General features: G+C 36.2%; 2 protein-coding genes across 6 annotated transcripts in view; one reads left to right on the forward strand and one right to left on the reverse strand.

Moving 5' to 3' along the window:
- ARAP2 (ArfGAP with RhoGAP domain, ankyrin repeat and PH domain 2) overlaps positions 1-20,092 on the forward strand; it is a 795,317-nt gene that overhangs the window by 546,099 nt on the left and 229,126 nt on the right. The gene's annotated exons all lie outside the window — the stretch shown is intronic.
- DTHD1 (death domain containing 1) overlaps positions 1-20,092 on the reverse strand; it is an 81,459-nt gene that overhangs the window by 55,380 nt on the left and 5,987 nt on the right. For all 4 annotated transcript variants that reach the window (XM_081528387.1, XM_081528297.1, XM_081528529.1 and 1 more), the window contains exons 3-5: positions 19,017-19,347; positions 14,600-14,779; positions 13,290-13,534 (exon numbers count right to left, since the gene is read on the reverse strand). In XM_081528387.1, coding sequence (XP_081384513.1) covers positions 13,290-13,534; positions 14,600-14,779; positions 19,017-19,347 — 756 coding nt within the window. The remainder of the gene's footprint in view (positions 1-13,289; positions 13,535-14,599; positions 14,780-19,016; positions 19,348-20,092) is intronic.

Here is a 20,092-nt window from a genome sequence, read left to right on the forward strand (position 1 = left end):
TACTGAACTTGGAGTTTTGAAGATGTAGAAATATTGCTAGCATGAGGAATATGTATGTCAAAGAATGGAACCGGCACAGAGAAAGGGACAAAATGAAGAAATATATAAAAATAATATTTTAATATTATTCTTTATGGCTCAAGTGAAATATTAAAATAAAAGTATCCCTAGATTTGTAATTTACATGGACTAAAGGATTCCCTGTTTCTTAAGCACTTTGAGTTTGTTTTTCTGTCACTTAAAATCAAAAAAGTCCTTAATGATATTAAGATCAAATTTAGACTATTTTTTCCATTGAGATATACATATAACTTTATGTGAGTTTGACATGCACAATGTGATGATTTGATACTTGTATATATTGAAAATTATTGCCATAATTAGGTTAGTTAGTACATCACTTAAAATTTAGTCTTTAATATGATAATAGACACAACTTATATGAAATTAAATAATTTGATGGCATCGTTGTTTATCCCAGCTGTTCTTAACAACTTTGCAATTAAACTCTTTGTTTTATACATACCATTAGCAAACTTTGACAAGTAGTATTACCTGGCAGTGAATAGCCCTTGATCAGACTCCACAAAAGATGAGATTTTGATATACTAATAGTTCCATAAAACATAATCAACCTTTATTAAATCAACTTGTTTATTTAAGAACAGCTGACTTTGCTATTTCTTGAGTTCAAGACTCTTTCCATGTCCCAAATTCCAGGCATTGAGGGAATTATGTTTGGCCCATTTGGGGTCAAATATTCAATTATACTGAACATTGAAGAACATGGAAACTTCTGTGAGCTCCACATGAATGAAAAAGACAATTTCTAGAATTTCTGGTATAATTACCTAAAAATAGAGTAGAAGGAAACACAAAGCAGCACATGTCCACCCTAGGCTGCCTTTTTCAAGTCTTACAGTGTACTGACAACATAATTCCCAGACATAATTCCCAGACACATGCCTTAGTGCCACACAATTAAAGATTTTTCCCCAAGATAAAAAGATCTGTTCCGATGCATAGAACAATTTTATGGACTCTGAGGGAGAAGGTGAGGGTGGGATGTTCTGGGAGGATAGCATTGAAACATGTATATTATCATATGTGAAACAGAACACCATTCCATGTTCGATGCATGAGACAAGGGCTCAGGGCTGGGGCAATGGGATGACCCAGAGGGATGGGATGGGGAGGGAGGTGGGTGGGGGGTCCAGGAAGGGGAACACATGTAAACCCGTGGCTGATTCATGTCAATGTATGGCAAAAACTATTACAATATTGTAAAGTAATTAGCCCCCAACTAAAATAAATAAATTTATAAAAAAAAATAAAAATAAAAAAAGAAAAGTAAATAAATTTAAATTTATGTTCAGTGAAAAAAAAAAAAAAGGTCTGTTCCAAAATACCTCAATATTTTGTCTCTGCAAATAGAAAATATCGGGGACTTTTCAAGGATAATTTCTTTTCTTATTCATTAGACTGTAGTTTTAGTGCAGTTTTAGATTTCACAGTAAAAAGAGAGGAAGGTACAGAGATTTCCCATTTATCACCTACTCCCACAAATGCATAACTTCCTCCATTTATCCCCATTCCCCACCAGAGTGGTATGTTTACTATGATTGATGAACTTGCATTGGCATAGCATAGCCATCCAAAGTCCATAATTTCATTAGAGTTCACTGTTTGTGTTGCACTGAATGGCTCACAATTAAACAATCTGGCAGTTAGAAAGTGAAAGTGAAAGTTGTTCAGTCTGTCCGACTCTTTGTGAGCCCATGGACTATGCAGTCCATGGGATTCTCCAGGCCAGAATACTGGAGTTGAGTAGCCTTTCCCTTCTTCAGTGGATCTTCCCAACCCAGGGATCGAACCCAGGTCTCCCACATCACAGGCGGGTTCTTAACCAACTGAGCCACCAAGGAAGCCCCAAAACACTGGAGTGGATAGCCTATCCCTTCTCCAGCAGATTTTCCCAACGAAGGAATCGAACCAGGGTCTACTGAATTGTAGGTGGATTCTTTACCAGCTAAGCTATCAGGGAAGCCCTAAATGCTTCAAAGGAGAGAAACGTTCTGACAATGAACATGCCCAGGAGTCTCCCTTAGACTTGAGGCATCCAATTCTAATTTCCCCTACAGGAACCCAGGAAATGGAAATGGCAACCCACTCCATTATTTTTGCCTGGAGAATTTCATGGACAGAGGAGCCAGGCAGGCTACAGTCCATGAGATCGAAAGAATAGGACACGACTGAGTGACTAACACTTCAATGGATTTGGACAAATACATATTGATACATATCCATCATTATAGTATTGTACAGAGTATTTTTACCAACCTAAAAATTCTCTGTACTGTGCCTGTTCATCTGTCTACTATGCCAAACTCCTATAACCATGATATTTTTACTGTCTTCATGGTTTTGCCTTTTCCAGAATGTCATACAGTGTGTATGTATCAAACAGTAGGTAGCCTTTTCAGATTGGCTTCTTTTACTTAGCAGTATGCATTTAAGGTGCCTCCATGTCTTTCTGTGGCTTGTTAGCTCATTTATTTTTGGTGCTGAATAATATTCTATTGTGTGGGTGTTATTTATTCATTCACCTGCTGAAGAACATCTTGCTTGCTACCAAGTTTTGATAGATAAGAATAAAGCTGCTATAACATCTGTATGCATACATTTTTAACTCCTTTGGGGGCAATACCAAGGAGTGCTATTGCTGTATCATATGGTGGGATTATATTTAGTTTTGTAAGAAATCAACAAACTATCTTCTAAAGTGTACCATTTTGCATTCCCACCAGCAACAAATGAGAATTCCTGTTTTGCCCCATCTTCACCAGCATTTGAAGTTGTCAATGTCTTGGATTTTGGTCATTCCAATTGGTATGTAGTGATATCTTTGAATCTCACTTGTGATATATGATATGGATCATCTTTTCAAATTCTTATTTGCCAACTGTACATTGTCTTTGGTGAGGTATCTATTAAAGTTTTTGGCCTATTTTTGAATCAGGTCTTTGTTTTCTTATTGTTGGGTTTTAGAACTTATTTATAAATTTTGGATAACAGTCCTTTATCAGATGTACCTTTTGCATATATTTTCTCCCAGTTTGTGGTTTATCTTCTTACTCACTTAGCATTTTTTGCCCAGAGTAGAAGTTTCTAATTTTATGAGGTTCAACAATATCAATTATTTCTTTCATGGACTATACCTTTGATGTTTTATCTAAAAAGTCATCGCCTTACACAAGATCATTTAGATTTTCACGTATGTTATCTTCTAGGAGTTTTGTATGCCTTTGTGTTTCACATTTATGTTTACATGTTACTATTTTGGATTAACTTTTGTAAAGGGTAAAATTTTGTGTCCAGATTCATTCTTTTTGCATGTGGATGTTCACTTGTTCCAACTCCATTTGTTAAAGAGACCGACTTGGCTCCATTGTTGCCTTTTTTCCTTTGTCAAAGATCAGTTGGTTGTATTTCCTGGGTTCTCTATTCTGTTCCTGGAGAAGGAAATGGCAACCCACTCCAGTATTCTTGCTTGGAGAATCCCAGGGACGGGGGAGCCTGGTAGGCTTCCGTCTATGGGGTCGCACAGAGTCGGCCACAACTGAATCGACTTAGCAGCAGCAGCAGCTATTCTGTTCCATTGGTCTATGTGTCAGTTCTTAGGTGGTAACTACCACACTGTCTTGATCACTGTAGCTTTATAGTTCTCCTTGAACTCAGAGAGAGTCAGTCCTCCAATGTTGATCTTCCTTAATACAGTAAGTCCCTTATATATGAGAGCGAGTTCATAAGTCCACTTTGTTCATAAGTCCGACAAAGTTAGCCTAGGCACCCAACTAACACGATTAGCTATATAGTACTATGCTGTGATAGGTTTAATATATTTTTCACACAAATAATACATAAAAAACAAACACAAAAAATAAAGGAATCATTTTTAATCGTGCAGTACCTTGAAAAGTACTGTAGCAGATTACAATAGCTGGCACACAAGGGCTGACATCTAGTAAAGAAGCAAAAAGAGTTACTGACTGGAGGAATGAGAAGAGGTGGGAGATGGTAGAGCTGAAGGAACATCAGCAATAGAAGATGGAGGGCAAGCTGCAATTTCACTCATGCCTGACATTGATGGCACAAGTTCTGGGTTCTTGCTGGATTCAATTCTATCTACCCTCTTGAAAAAAAAGAAATCCAGTGATGTCTGGGTAGTAGCTCTTTTTTTTTTGTCATAGATGACAGGGTAGCTTTGGGTTGCATTCTGCAATGGCTGCTGCAACCTTCACGTATCATTCTACATCTGAGTCCTGTCCCTCAAGAACAAACAGTACCTCCTCAAATAAAGAAAATCTCCTTGCCATTTCCTGTGTCATGAATCTCTTGGTTTTTCAGTTACTCCTCTTCCTTTTGTTTCTCTTTGTTCTTTCTCTGTTGCACATTTGGTGTCTCATCCACATTAAAAACCTACTTAGGTAAATGAAAGCATTAGCTGCTCAGTTGTGTCCGACTCTTTACAGCTTCATGGACTGTAGCCCATGAGGCTTCTCTGTTCATGGGATTCTCCAGGCAAAAATGTTGGAGCGGATTGCCATTTCCTTCTCCAGGGGATCTTCCTAACTCAGGGATTGAACCCAGGTCTCCTGAATTGCAGGCAGATTCTTTACCATCTGAGCCACCAGGGAAGACTAAGTAAATACTTCCTTTCATCAATAATTTCTCAAAGTATTTCAGGAAACTCCCGGGGAGCATTAAGCTAAGTGGGACTTGATGCTGATCCAGGTGGTATTAGTGGTAAAGAACGCACCTGCTGATGCAGGAGATATAAGAAATGCTGGTTTGGTCCCTGGGTCAGGAAGATCCCCTGGATTAGGGCATGACAACCCACTCCAGTATTCTTGCCTGGAGAATTCCAAGGACAGAGGAGCCTGGTGGGCTACAGTCTGTAGGGCCACAAAGAGTCAGACATGACTGAAGCAACTTAGCATGCACACATCCACACACTGAGAAGTTTCTCCATTTCCTCTATCACTTTTCCATGCTTCTTAAATATTATTGCCAACATCATTGACGTCATCAGCACAGCAGACTTCACATGTTCTATAATCTTCACAAGTCTTTTTTCTTTAGAATCATACCAGAACAATTCATGTTATAAGAACAAGAGATGTCTATCATCTTTTCGCCTCACTCCACTCTCTCAATTATTTTCACTTTTGTTTCCATCGTTATCTCTTGTCACTTCTTTGCAGTACCAACTATATCACCACTGCTTTTACTCTTTTTTCCATACATCCTGGACTTGAAATAAAGATACTGTACTACTGTATACTCCATAGAACAATAAAGTACACAAAATTACAGCCACTTGTAGAGATGCATGCACATGATGATGTATACCAGACACGTGAACTAACTTACGTGATTGAACATACAGACACGTGTTCACCTCTTTGAAAGTTCACAACTTGCACATTTGTATGTAGGAGATTTACTGTATTCTGTTGGCCAGTCTGAGTGATATTTTCTTTTTCATTTGGAAAATTAAATTCTTATTCACTTGACTTTCCAATCCACATGCCAAAGCTATCTAGTATTTAGGAATAAGCCTAATAAAATATATTATAGTACATGTGTGGAGACTTTGGTAATGCTTCATTGAAAGGCATTGGAAAACAACACAAATTGAAGCATATATTACAGGTAGATTTAAAGACACAATATAGTAAAGATGTCATTTTTCTCCAAATTGACCCATATGTCAGAGGCAATTGCTAACAAAACCACAACAGTTTGTTCTTGTGGACCTTAACAAACTGATTCTATTTTATTTGAGTGGGAAAGTTTCAAGGAAAACAAAAAAAAAACTTATCTGGGTAAGAATAATATGATAGGCTTACCTATCAGGGATCAACTTATTATAAAGCCTTAAAAGTTATGACAGTGTTAGATTGGCTCAAAACTATATAACAAGACTGACTAGTGGGACAGTTCAGAAGAAAATCTGTTATATGACGGAGGAGGCTTCACAGATTGTTAGGGAAAGAAATAATCATTCAATAAATCATGCTGCCTATCCACATAAAGACAATATATGAATTCCTACCTCACATTGTATGTAAAAGTCAATTTCATATGGATTGAAGGCTTACATGAAATCCAAACCTTTAAAATTATAAGATAATAAAGAAGAACATTTTTATAATTTAGGAGATAGAAGTATTTTAGGACTGGGTCAAAAAACACTAATAATAAAAGAAATACATGATAAATTAGTCACATAAATATAAAAACACAGGCCACAAATTGACAAAGGTTTAGCACTGAGACCACTAAAAAAATCCTACAAATCAATGTAAAAAGTTCAAAAATAAGCAAGAAATTAACAGTTACCTGACATATAAGAAAACACAAATATCTAATAAAAGCCATTATGAAAGATGTCACCTTTATTTTAATCAGAGAACTGCAGATTAAAGCCACAAAAGTACGTTTTACAGCTATTAGATTTTCAGATTACAAAATCTGACAATATGCAAGGCTAAAAAATATAAAAATCAATACTGGGAGGATGAAATTTAGTTCTACCAGTTTGTAAAACCTGTAAAATTGTACATGTGCATACGCTATGCCCAGCAATAAGACTGGTAGATACTCTGAAGAAGTGCTTACACAAATACACTTTGAGTGAAGAATAATCATAATAGTAATATTCGTGTTAGCAAAAATTGAAACTACCCGAATGTCCCCCAATAAGAACACTGATAATTGAAATACGAAGCTATTCAATAGAATATTATACAGAAATTAGAACAAACTTTATACAATTATAAATGGAACAGCAAGACCATAAGACTATATGCAGAAGGATAGCATTTTTACAAATGGCAAGCACAGACAAAGCCAAACAAGACATTATATACGGATGAATAAAAATATATTGATGAAAGTAAAAAAATTAAAAGCAGAAGAATGAGTCAAATTTTCTAATAGTTGTTGCTGCTGCTAAGTCGCTTCAGTCGTGTCCAACTCTGTGCGACCCCAGAGACGGCAGCCCACCAGGCTCCCTCGTCCCTGGGATTCTCCAGGCAAGAACACTGGAATGGGTTGCCATTTCCTTCTCCAATGCATGAAAGTGAAAAGTGAAAGTGAAGTCACTCAGTCATATCCGACTCTTAGTGACCCCATGGACTGCAGCCTACCAGGCTCCTCCGTCCATGGGATTTTCCAGGCAAGAGTACTGGAGTGGGGTGCCATTGCCTTCTCCATAATAGTGGTTAACTTTGGTGAAAAGGAAGAGTAATTAGGGTAGGGAGATAAGGAATAGAATGGGAAGAAACAAGTAAGGAGATGTAATTGTATTGATGATATAAAATTTCTTAAGTTATGAGATAGTTTTACCAGTTTCTCCACTTTATTATTTTTATATGACATGTATACTGTACAGATATTCTTGTATATGACTCACATATATTTTGATAAGGTGATCTTAAAACCAATAGCATTTTGTAGAAATGGCATTTTGCATGCAAAAAAAAATACAATTTCTCATCTAATTCTCTAAAATATTTCTTGTATAATATGGGATAAGCTTCTATTTAATAAATTAATTTCTTCTTTCATTACTATCAAGAAATCTTTTCTGTCTCATAATTAAATAACTGTCATGTTTTGCCCTGAAATCATTCACACATGAAGGAATGTACTACAACAAAGATCTTTTATTCTTTATATTCAAACTACATTTTGACATCAAATCATTTTATCTTTTTTTATATTCTGAGGCATGGATTGCTTCATTGTGTTTCTATTTCCACAGAAAATGTTCAGCTAGCTTTTACTCTTTGATAAAAGAATGTTAAATAAATAGTTCATATAGGTTTTTATTGAATTGTTTTATGCTCCTCTGGATAGAAAAATGCATCTCCCATGTCTAGCACTAATAGCAGCAGAGCATATCATAATTTATCAATTTAGTATTGTCAGTACAGAAAATTAATGGCATGATTTATTTTTCCACAAACTTACTCATTAATGTATTTAATTCACCTAATTCAACATGGCACCGGAGAAGGCAATGGCACCCCACTCCAGTGTTCTTGCCTGGAGAATCCCAGGGACGGCGGAGCCTGGTGGGCTGCCGTCTGTAGGATCGCCAAGAGTCGGACACAACTGAAGTGACTTAGCAACATGGCACCAACTATGTTGTAATTATGCTGAGTGATTATAAATGGAAAAGAGAATTTAATAACACTATGGTGTGATTTAAGATATGCAGAAGAACAAGGCTGGCGCTAAGAGAGAAGCAGTCAATCCCTTCTGGAGATCGTAGACTGTCTTGACCTAAGGAGAGAGCTGAGCTTCAACTTAGAGAACAAATGAGAGTTCTTCAGCTAAAGATGATAGAAAAAGCAGAGAGATCGTGTACAAAGGCAAAGAAATGGAGAAGAAAAAAAATTGGCCGGTTGAATTGATGACAAATGGCAATCTTAGAATGCCAGACAAAATGACATACACATACAAACACACGAGTTAGACTCTGAAGCTGGAAAGAAAATCCCCTAGATCTGGGGGGAAAAAGCTCAAAAAGCTAGAATTCTGTTTTCTCCCTAGGGAACACAAGGGACTGATTTCATGGATCAGCCTGTCCCAATCCCACCAGTCATGCACACACACCAGATGTGTGGTGTCTGGAGTCTAACACGCACTCAGGCACGTTACATACAGCCTCCAGCTGTCAGCTAGAACTAACTCAGTCATCAAACTGGAATCCCCAGAAGGACGGTACTGGCCTTGAAATGAGAAACAACAAAAACAACCAAATCCCTTTGAACACTGATTCAAGAAAGCAACGAAGAAGCACACAAAAGCTTCTCTTGAGTGGAAAAGAAGGGAGAAGAACAGTTGATCTGATCAAAAATTATAATCAATACTTGGAAATAAATTTCTAAAGCTAAAATTCATAGAGTAGAATTAGTATGGAAGACAGTTTGCTAGTTTACACCATGTAAATAGATATCATAGTTAATATCATGCTCATAGGTAAAATAATCTGAATGAGACTTAAAATGGAAGTGTTTACAATGATTAAAGGAATAAAAGAAAAAATAGTAAGCATAATGAAAAAATAGAGAACCTCAGAAAAGATATTTTTTAAGATTTTAAAATATAGCAATAGCCTTTTAGAAAAGAGAATTATAATTATTAAAATGAACAGTTTAAACAATTGACAGTAAAATTGGCAAAATATATGATAAACCTAAGGAAATCTCCACAAATGTAGCATGTAAAATATTAAAAATATTTAAGATTAAGGTGGACATTCATATAAATTATGTTTAACCTATTTATATTTACTTAATATAAATGATGATTTTATTTATATAATATTTTCTCTTTAATTTCACCATGCTGTTTTCTTGTTTTCTTTCTGTTACCACTTTGCCATTGAGTTTTTACTTTTCTTTTGCTTTTATATTATTTATATTCAATTCTAGATTTTTGAAAATGAGTTACTGTCCTATTCTTGATATGTTAAATTTTATTTTATCCTCAACTCATTAATTTTATCTATTTATTTATTTTGCTAAGAAAAAGTGAGTAGTACATTTTGTGAGCACTTGTATTTAAAAAAAAAAAATTTGCTTGGTAAGTGAAAACCCTAATTCCAGATCTTCCCTTCAGCTCTCTGAATGAAGCCTTTAGTCCATTTAGCCTTGATATTTCATGCTACACAGAATGAGCCTGGGGCTAGACTGATTTTATTCCTTCTTACTTAATCTGTTTCTGCTGAATGAATGCTTATGGAATTACATTTTATTTAAAAATACATTTCAATTTGCTATGTTATGTCTAAAGTATAGGTTTATTTTTTCACAAATTTTGAAATCAACACTTTCTGACTCAAGGTTTTAATCAACATCAGAAAGTTACCTTTCCGTGCCTTTGATTATTACTTCTTTCATGGTTGTTTTGGTCTCTTTCTCAATGGTACTTAAAATTCTTAAGTTATATCACTTTAGATGAGTCCTTATCATACCTTGGTGACTTTTCATCTCAGTTTCTTATCTTTGTATCTCACCCTGTTGTTCTTTATTCTTTTCTGCTCCATCCTGATGGTTATTTCTATATTTTTTTGTGTTGTTATTTTTGTTCTTCTTTGATATCTTGGTGTTGATTGGTATTATTTTTTTTCCCTGACAACATCATGGAGGAGTTGGGTATTTTCTTATCTTCCAATGAACATCTGTCCACCCATTTTCAATTTAGTTGCCATTTGAATCTTTCATAGAACTAGAGGGCAAATTTTCTAAACCAATTTTCAGTGTCTAGTCATTTTTGCAGAGTATAATTTCTCTGGACAAAGGTGCAACCTTCTCCTATTGGTATTGACTAGATTTCTAGTGCTTCAAGTCAATGAAGTGTATGAAAATGTGCCAGCCCCAGGATGCATATCTTGTAGAGATCTTATTGCCTCTACTGTTATCCCTATATTTTGGCAATTTCATTTTTGACAGTTAAATACACTGCCTCCAATTTCTCTCCACATTCTGCCCTGTTGTTTCTGAGGGATGTGGAAATACAGCAAGGGAGAGGCAAAAGAAACATTGATCTAGTCACTTCCACAAATGATATTTGGGTATGACAGGGATACATTTTTATTCTCACTGGTGTATATAGACTATGAATAAGATCAACAATTGGGAACAGGAAATTGTTTTATTATTATCTTTCAGGCAAATGTAGCTACTTTGTTTTATAATATAAAGTACATGTCAACACAAATTTATTTTTATTAATCCTTTGCAACCTACGCTAGAGACAATTGAAACATTTACTAGACTTTAGCAATAGGTTACCAGTAAGAATCAAATTTTAGAGTTAAGCTCTCATCTTTAAATATATATATATACACATATAAAATATATGTATATAAAATGCATATGTATATGCGTTTTAGAGGATATTTGAAAGAGAATGTCTTAATCTGTTAAGACTAATACGTTTAAATAGGAAGCTCCAGGTTATTTCTGGTTTTAAATCTTACTTTACCATGATTTACATGAACATGGATTAACTCAATACCAATTAGGATATAATACATATAATTTTGTATAGCAAAAGCACATACAACTGAATCGTGTCTATATTTCTATGTTCGCTCTCACATACCTAACACTAAGAAAAGTTTAACTTGGTCTCCTGGCCAATGTTCTACTATTGTCAGCTTCCTAAATTAGAAACACAGTGGCAAAGAGCAAATAATCCACCTCACAATTTCTAATCTTACAGCCTCAAACTAAATACATGGCAGATCCATGTGCTATCTAGAGTCATGATTAGAAATAAAATATGTGAGTACAAACCAAGCTTGCACACTTCTTAGGCACAGTCCTCCCAAGTATCTGGATGCAAGAGACTGATTCCAGGACCGCCATAGGTACCAAACTCTGCAGATGTTCAAGTCCCTTTTGTAAATGGCATAGGCTTTGCACATAACCTAGACATACATCTTCTTTTTAATCATCTCAAGATTAATTACAATACTTGAAACAGTGTAAATGGTATATAAATAGTTTCCAGTGCATGACATATTCAAGTTTTGCCTTGGGGAACATGCTAGAATTTTTAAAAAATATTATCGACCTGTCATAGATTGATCCTCAGATGTACAACCTGCAGATAATTGTAATACAAGTTCTTAGTCTCATTGAGTTTCAGACTTCCAAGTGATAAAATGAAGGTGAGGTGGTGGGCAGATTGGATGAGATAATATACATAAGGAATCTGGTTTAAAAAAATAGCTTCTCAGTTAATAATTGTTATTATTTCTGTCTGAAGTTGTTTCTCCCTCTAATGTTTTTTCCAAAAAGAAAAAAATATCGCCTTCAGAATCAAAGAATGTAAAGGTTCCTGTTTACCTTTCTTATTAGGAAAAAAAAGTATTAAGTGAAAGGACAGAAACAAAGATCAGGGTTACTATTTGTGTGTGTGTGTGTTTAGTCACTAACTTGTGTCTGACTCTTTTGCGACCCCACAGACTGTAGCTCTCCAGTCTCCTCTGTCCATGGGATTGTCCAGGCAAGAATACCAGAGTGGGTTGCCATTTCCTTCTCAAGGGGATCTTCCTGACCCAGAGATCAAACCTGCATCTCCTACATTGGTAGGCATTGGCAGGTGGATTCTTTCACCACTGAGTCACCAAGGAAACCCCTACTATTATTTAGTATACACTATTTATTGCTAAATAAATTAAAAGACGCTTACTCCTTGGAAGGAAGGTTATGGCCAACCTAGATAGCATGTTTAAAAGCAGAGACATTACGTTGCCAACAAAAGTCCGTCTAGTCAAGGCTATGGTTTTTCCAGTGGTCATGTATGGATGTGAGAGTTGGACGGTGAAGAAAGCTGAGCGCCGCAGAATTGATGCTTTTGAACTGTGGTGTTGGAGAAGACTCTTGAGAGTCCCTTGGACTGCAAGGAGATCCAATCAATCCATCCTAAAAGAGATCAATCCTGGGTGTTCATTGGAAGGTCTGATGTTGAAGCTGAAACTCCAATACTTTGGGCACCTCATGCGAAGGGTTGACTCATTGGAAAAGACCCTAATGCTGGGTAGGATTGGGGGCGGGAGGAGAAGGGGACAACAGAGGATGAGAAGGTTGGATGGCATCACCGACTCGATGGACATGGGTTTGGGTAGACTCCGGGAGTTGGTGATGGACAGAGAGGCCTGGCATGCTGCAATTCATGGGGTCGCAAAGAGTCGGACACAACTGAGCAACTGAACTGAACTGATTTATTGCTAACATTTCATATCTGTTTTATTTCTGGCTGGCAACTCATTATGTATATTAGTCTCATTTGTGGGCATTTTTTTAAATTATAAAAATTAGGACAGAAAGGAAACTGCCTATATGAAAAATATAGATTCAAATTTATTTTTTAAAAGATCAGGTTATTTTTTTTCTACATTAATGGAACACTTAAATATAGAAATTAAAATCATCATATCATATCTTTATAATTAACCATATCATAAATTTTTTGAAAGCAAGAATTAATTTTGCCTCTTTTGTGTCAATCTTTTCTCGTAGCATACTTTTGGACCCATTACAGCTGAAACCATTACCCTTCTAGATCCACAATATTTTATTTCTATATTAAAAATATTTCATCATATTTCAATGCTGATACTTAACTATATCTGATTACACTTTTAATCATGTTTCTTTGTTTACCATCAAGTCAGCTAGAGACATTAGGGTCAGACTTACCTGTTGAGGTATAAAGGTATGCTTCTGTTTGTTGTGGTACTAGCTGTTCTTTTATGATCTATTTCAGACCCAAGATTTTTTTTGTCAAGGTGTGGAGAACAAGGTAGGAGTACAGTGACTGGCTTCTGAAAAGGATGTGTTGATGGGTGCTGAACATGAATCATAGGGCTTGTGGATAGTACCGAGTAGGAAGTATCTTGCTGAGTTTTTAAATATGCCACCAGAGATGGGTCAATTGGTTGAACCTAAACAAAGAGAAAAAAAAGGATGTATATCGCTATATCTTAATAGCAGAAGATACAATGTATCAGCACATGTCTAAGTCAATTTTCTAAAAATTTACTAGAACATAGTTTTATACATTTTTCTCTACATTGTTGGCTAGAATCAACACTATCTTATCTTATAAAAGATCATAGCAATTGGTCCTCTTTTTACAAAGTTTTTGTAAAATCTAGGTTTCTTGTTCTATGTTATAAATAACTAAGAATCACTCTTAATTGTAGGCAACAAAATGACCCAGAAAACAAAATAGACATTTTACATAATTTGTAATTAGAGCTATTGTTAGATCAAGTGATCTCGGAAACTAGACAAACGAGACTACATTTATTTGTTTCCTCTCACATAATAATGGCTATTAAAAATAACTAGCATGATTTCAAAATTTCAGAGTTTATAGAAAATATTTATGAATCAATTATTTATAATATGTTTTCTTCCTGACTTTTCTTTTCTTACCCATTATGGAAACAACTGGGGGAAATTAGGAGAGCATGAGGGAGAGTTAGGCAAGAAGGATAGGAAATATTGAGGAAATATGTCTTCTAGAATGTATATTGATACATAGTTGTATATCTTGTAAATAATGTTTGTTTGAATTAAATTCTCATCCCCAAAAGAACTGTTTTATAATTAAATATAACCAAATATTCATAATCATAAATGTCTTAATTAATTAGCTTCTTTTTTAAACATCCTCTCAGGTGGAATTCTTGAATTATATGAAAGCCCCAAAGTCCAACATTAATTCTATCATAGATATTCAACATTTTTTTGTCAACAAATATCATAAGCAACACAACAAAACAACACAAAAATTAGCTAGAAAAGGCTTTAAAATAAGTTAGGGATTTATTTGGGAATGAGATTTAATATGCTCTAAATCATCACTATTTCACTGATGACCCTATAAGTTAGGTGATTAAAAGTATGAAAATTTGTTTATTGCTATATTAAATATTTGTATCTTCCCTTTTAGGACAAAGTTTGATAACCCACAAAAAGCCTCACCAGTTTTTAATGTTTACCTTTATTTGTACAAGCACTGGTGAGTTGAAAACTCCTGGAGGGTAATTTAAGGATATTCGGGAATCCATGCTTGGCTTATAAGTAAGACCTTTCTTTGTTACTGTAAAGGATTCTTTCTTTAGACAAGACATAACAGAAAAGATCCCCAACTTGTAAACTTTCACTTCAGCACAGGTCCCCTGTGTGGATTGAAGGATATTAAGACAATGATATTAAAACACATTAGCAGTGCATTATTCTGGAAGTACATGCTGTACATATTCTACAGCTGTGGGGAAAAAGAAAAAACAGCTATATGCTGTTCCTGTCATTGAGAATTTCTTCATTAACCCCAAATGGATGGTCCTTTCATGAGATAAACTAGAAGTATTTACTAGGAGTTTCTCAAATTTGAACCACACAATAGAAAAAAAGAGAAATAAATATATTTTAAAATTTAAATTATTCCCCTGAAAAGGTAAATGGATAATGGGCAACCACATTTAGTGTTTCCACAAATATTAATCATGTTTGGAATCCTATCCTCTTTTACCAGAATGGACTTTAAGCACTGGCCTCTATCCAGAAAGTTTAACAGTTTTAGAAACTCCGAGAGCTAAAATTTCATCATTTGGGTAGTTCACACAAATCCTACAGCACTTGTACTGTCAGCAAATTCCTCCCTCTGATAATTCATAACGTCCTGATAAGGTAATTTTCTCTATTTCTCTCTTCCATGCAGGGGGAGCGGATGATTGCAAAGAGACACACTTGTGTTTCTTTTTTATATAGTGACATTTAAATTTGGAATGCATATATACAAGGACATATTCAAGCTTTTTTATCACATAGAAAGGAACTGTGTACATAAATGAAAACATAATTATCTACTCATATAATCACCAAAGCTTAAAATGAAGAAGAGGACTTAGAAGTAATCTGATCTGTTCAAGGCTTCCCCAAACACCAGCCGAGCTCCACCCAGGCATGAGAGGATAATCATCCAGACACACACACAAACATTTCAGGGACAATCACAATGGAAAATAATCTATCATTTGAAAACTGACTAAGGAAGAGGTTTCACAATATCACTGCATGAATCTGTTGCTGGGAAAATTCACGGCATGATGAATGTTCTTAATTGGCCAGAGGGAAAATGGTGAGAGGTAAGAAAAAAGGTTTTCTCGGAACTCATGATGGTTGCCATGCAGTTCAAGTATATTTGGCAGATACTGCAGAAACGGAAGGATTTTTAAGCAGGGGAGTGTCACAAGCAGAATTCTGACGATGGTTTATCTGACTCCAGAATTAGATTTCTTAAATGTCGTATGAACCACATACAAATTTGGAAGGAATCCAGAGTTTAAATTTTCTTAGGCTAAATATAGGGATAACTACCATTAGAAAACTATTAAAAGAAAAGTATATGCTTTTATTTTTCACAGTAGAAGTGTCCTCTCTTTTTTTCTTTTGCACTATTTATTAACCATCTTCATATCTATTTGGTGCAAAGCATATGTGCTGTGAACAGTTTTTGTTGTTATTCTGATAGTCACATGGATAGGTCAATGGTAAAAGGCCACAAACTACTTACAGGCTTCCTAGACTAAATAGAAAATGTCTTAGTTGCATGAATTGGAGTAAATAATTAGAACAGGCACAGCTTTCATATTCAACTGTGTAATCTTGTTTATAACTCAGAAAAGACCCAAATTGGAAGAGGAAGAGATGAGTCAAGAAGAATTCTTTGTATGTATGGCATTTTTTTACATTTATTCCCTTCCCCCTCTACAAATAATGACAACTTATATAAAGCTGAAAAGTAAATAATTTTAATTATTTAAAAATAAGTTCCAGTGGTCCAGAGAAGAACTTCAAATTTTGGTTCCCATCAACTCTATGCTCAGTTTAATAATTGTGCATATATTCTTTCTTCAAAACATGTGATTTTGTCACCACAGATGGCTTGCAGTTCAGTTCAGTTGCTCAGTCTTGTCCGACTCTTTGCAACCCCTGAACTGCAGCATGCCAGGCTTCCCTGTCCATCACCAACTTCCAGAGCTTGCTCAAACTCATATTCATCGTGTCGGTGATGCCATCAAATCACCGAATCCTCTGTCATCCCCCTCTCCTCCTGCCTTCAATCTTTCCCAGATCAGGGTCTTTTCCAGTGAGTCAGTTCTTCACATCAGGTGGCTAAGGTATTGGAGCTTCATCTTCAGCATCAGTCTTTCCAATGAATATTTAGGACTGATTTCCTTTAGGATTGACTGGTTTGATCTCCTTTCAGTCCAAGAAACTCTCAAGAGTCTTCTCCAACACCACAGTTCAAAAGCATCAATTTTTTGGCACTCAGTTTTCTTTATGGTCCAACTCTCACATCCATACATGACTACTGGAAAAAAACATAACTTTGACTTTGTTGGCAAAGTAATAGCTCTGCTTTTTAGTATGCTATTTTGGTTGGTCATAGCTTTCCTTCCAAAGAGCAAATGTCTTTTAATTTCATAGCCCAGTGATTTTGGAGCCCAAGAAAATAAAGTCTCTCACCGTTTCTATTGTTTCCCCATCTATTTGCCATGAAGTGATGGGACTGGATGCCATGATCCTAATTTTTTGAAAGTAGAGTTTTAAGCCAGCTTTTTTGCTCTCCTCTTTCACTTTCATCAAGAGGCTGTTTAGTTCCTCTTTGCTTTCTGCCATAAGGTTGGTGTCATCTGTATATCTGAGGTTATTGATATTTCTCCCATCAATCTTGATTCCAGCTTGTGCTTCATCCAGCCTGGCATTTTGCATGATGTGCTCTGCATATAAGTTAAATAAGCATGGTGACAATATATAGTCTTGATGTACTCCTTTCCCAGTTTGGAACCAGTCTGTTGTTCCATGTCCAGTTCTAACTGTTGCTTCCTGACCTGCATACAGATTTCTCAGGAGGCACGTAAGGTGGTCTGGTATTCCCATCTCTTGAAGAATTTTCCACAGTTTGTTGTGATCCACACAGTCAAAGGCTTTAGCATAGTCAGTGAAGCAGAATTAGATGTTTTTCTGGAATTCTCTTGCTTTTTCGGTGATCCAGCGGATGTTGGCAATTTGATCTCTGGTTCCTCTGCCTTTTCTAAATCCAGCTTGAACATCTGGAAGTTCTTGGTTCATGTACTGATGAAGCCTGGCTTGGAGAATTTTGAGCATTACTTTACTAGCATGTGAGATGAGTGCAATTGTGTAGTAGTTTGAACATTCTTTGGCATTGCCTTTCTTTGGGATTGGAATGGAATAGATGGCTTTAGAGTTATTATAATAAAGTCTACCACAAAAGTGATAGTTTATTAACTACTAACATGTGTTTGTGGGCTTCCTTCTATCATCTTGAGTGTATTTTCTCATTTAATCCTTATTACCCTACCAGGAGAGAAGGAAATGGCAACCCACTCCAGTATTCTTGCCTGGAGAATCCCAGGGACGGCGGAGCCTGGTGGGCTGCCGTCTATGGGGTCGCACAGAGTCGAACACAACTGAAGCGACTTAGCAGCAGCAGCAGCAGCAGCAATGACCTACTTAGTTCTTAGCACAGTCGGACATGACTGGGCGACTTCACTTTCACTTTTCACTTTCCTGCATTGGAGAAGGAAATGGCAACCCACTCCAGTATTCTTGCCTGGAGAATCCCAGGGACGGGGGAGCCTGGTGGGCTGCCGTCTATGGGGTCGCACAGAGTCGGACACGACTGAAGCGACTTAGCAGCAGCAGTAGCAGCAACCCTACCAGGTAGACACTATTATTATATTCACTTTTTAGATGAAAAAATTGAGTCATAGCAAGGCTACATAATTTACTCAAGTTGACATTGCAAGCAACCAAAGTTTGTTGCAGGAACCAAACTTCAAACCCAGCCAATCTTCCTCCACAATCCATATCCTAACGAGCACATATACTGTTTTCAATATATATACTAAACATGATTTATATTAAACATGATTCATCTCAGTGCATACACATACACAAGCACACACAGACACACAAATTGTTTTAGTTTTTACATATTTTCCCAACCCATAAATGATAATGCTGTCATCTAGAGATTCTAAACAGAAGCTCATACCATTAGAAGTGGTAGTCTAAACTAGTCTAAGTTATAAAGCTAATTAAACAATGATGTTGATTTTGCTTTCTAGGCAAAAATATAACACTTTCTGGTTCCTAGACTCAAGTTTTTCACTCCGAAACTTGACCAAAAAGCTCTGCTGTTTGATCTTGATGTATAGCAAAATGAAAGAAACAAAAATAACATATGAATTCACCAGCATAAATCTCATCAATCCTTCCATTTCTACCAATGAAACAATTGTATCTATACAATGATTTGTTAGTCTGAGTAATTAGTTAGAAGAAGAGTCAAAGAGCAAATATAGGTGTAATCAAGGATTTACCAACCTTGTAACTTCCTCTCTTTCCTTCCAGTGAATTTGGAGTTAGATAACTTGATCGAAGGTTTATGTCAGACACTTTCACCATGATATCTCTGTAATTTCCCCTGTAACGTGCAGTAAATGGTATTGCAATGCATATCGGAAATGGAATTCTCTTTTCCATATCTGAGCACTCCACAGTGATGACATTGCTGACCAACTCTTCATTCTCACTCACTATTAAAGAACTCATGCTATTAATTATCCTGCATTGTAAATGCTGTAGAACATAGGCTGGTGCTGTAATATAACAAGACACTTGGGGGACAGTATCATCACTCAGCACATCAAGATACCTGCAGGGGAAAGTGGGACATCATTTTTTTCTTCAATTATTTGATTTATGGACTATATAGTGAAATGCCTAAGAGTACCAGTTCTAGAGCCACACTGTTGTGGTGTGAATCCCAGCTCTCCCGTTTCTGACACTGTGACCTTGGGCAAGATACAAAACTTCTCCATGCCTCAATTTCCTCAACTGTAAAATAGTGAAAAATAATACCTTCATAGGAAGGCTGTGAGAATTAAATGAACAAGTATACAGTAAAGTAATTTAAAAGCTGTGCCTGGAACATAGTAAGTACCATGTAAGTTATCCATTGTTATTGGTGTTATTACAGTTATTATTTAGGTGGTCGATTCATCTCTCAGTTTTGCTTACTTCAAATATAAATCTGAAGATTGCTGAAGTTTCTTGATAAATCAAAAACTAATACCTGGATAGTTTTCTAAATTTTGAGGAAAGGAAATGTATATATATGGTACTGCTGCTTCTGCTGCTGCTAAGTCGCTTCAGTTGTGTCCAACTCTGTGCGACCCCAGAGACGGCAGCCCACAGGGCTCCCCCATCCCTGGGATTCTGCAGGCAAGAACACTGGAGTGGGTTGCCATTTCCTTCTCCAATGCATGAAAATGAAAAGTGAAAGTGAAGTCGCTCAGTTGTGTCCGACTCTTCATGACCCCATGGACTGCAGCCTACCGGGCTCCTCCGTCCATGGGATTTTCCAGGCAAGAGTACTGGAGTGGGATGCCATTGCCTTC

This window comes from Giraffa tippelskirchi, chromosome 1, assembly GCF_054371585.1.
Source record: "Giraffa tippelskirchi isolate mGirTip1 chromosome 1, T2T-mGirTip1v1.2.pri, whole genome shotgun sequence".
NCBI classification, from domain to species: domain Eukaryota; kingdom Metazoa; phylum Chordata; class Mammalia; order Artiodactyla; family Giraffidae; genus Giraffa; species Giraffa tippelskirchi.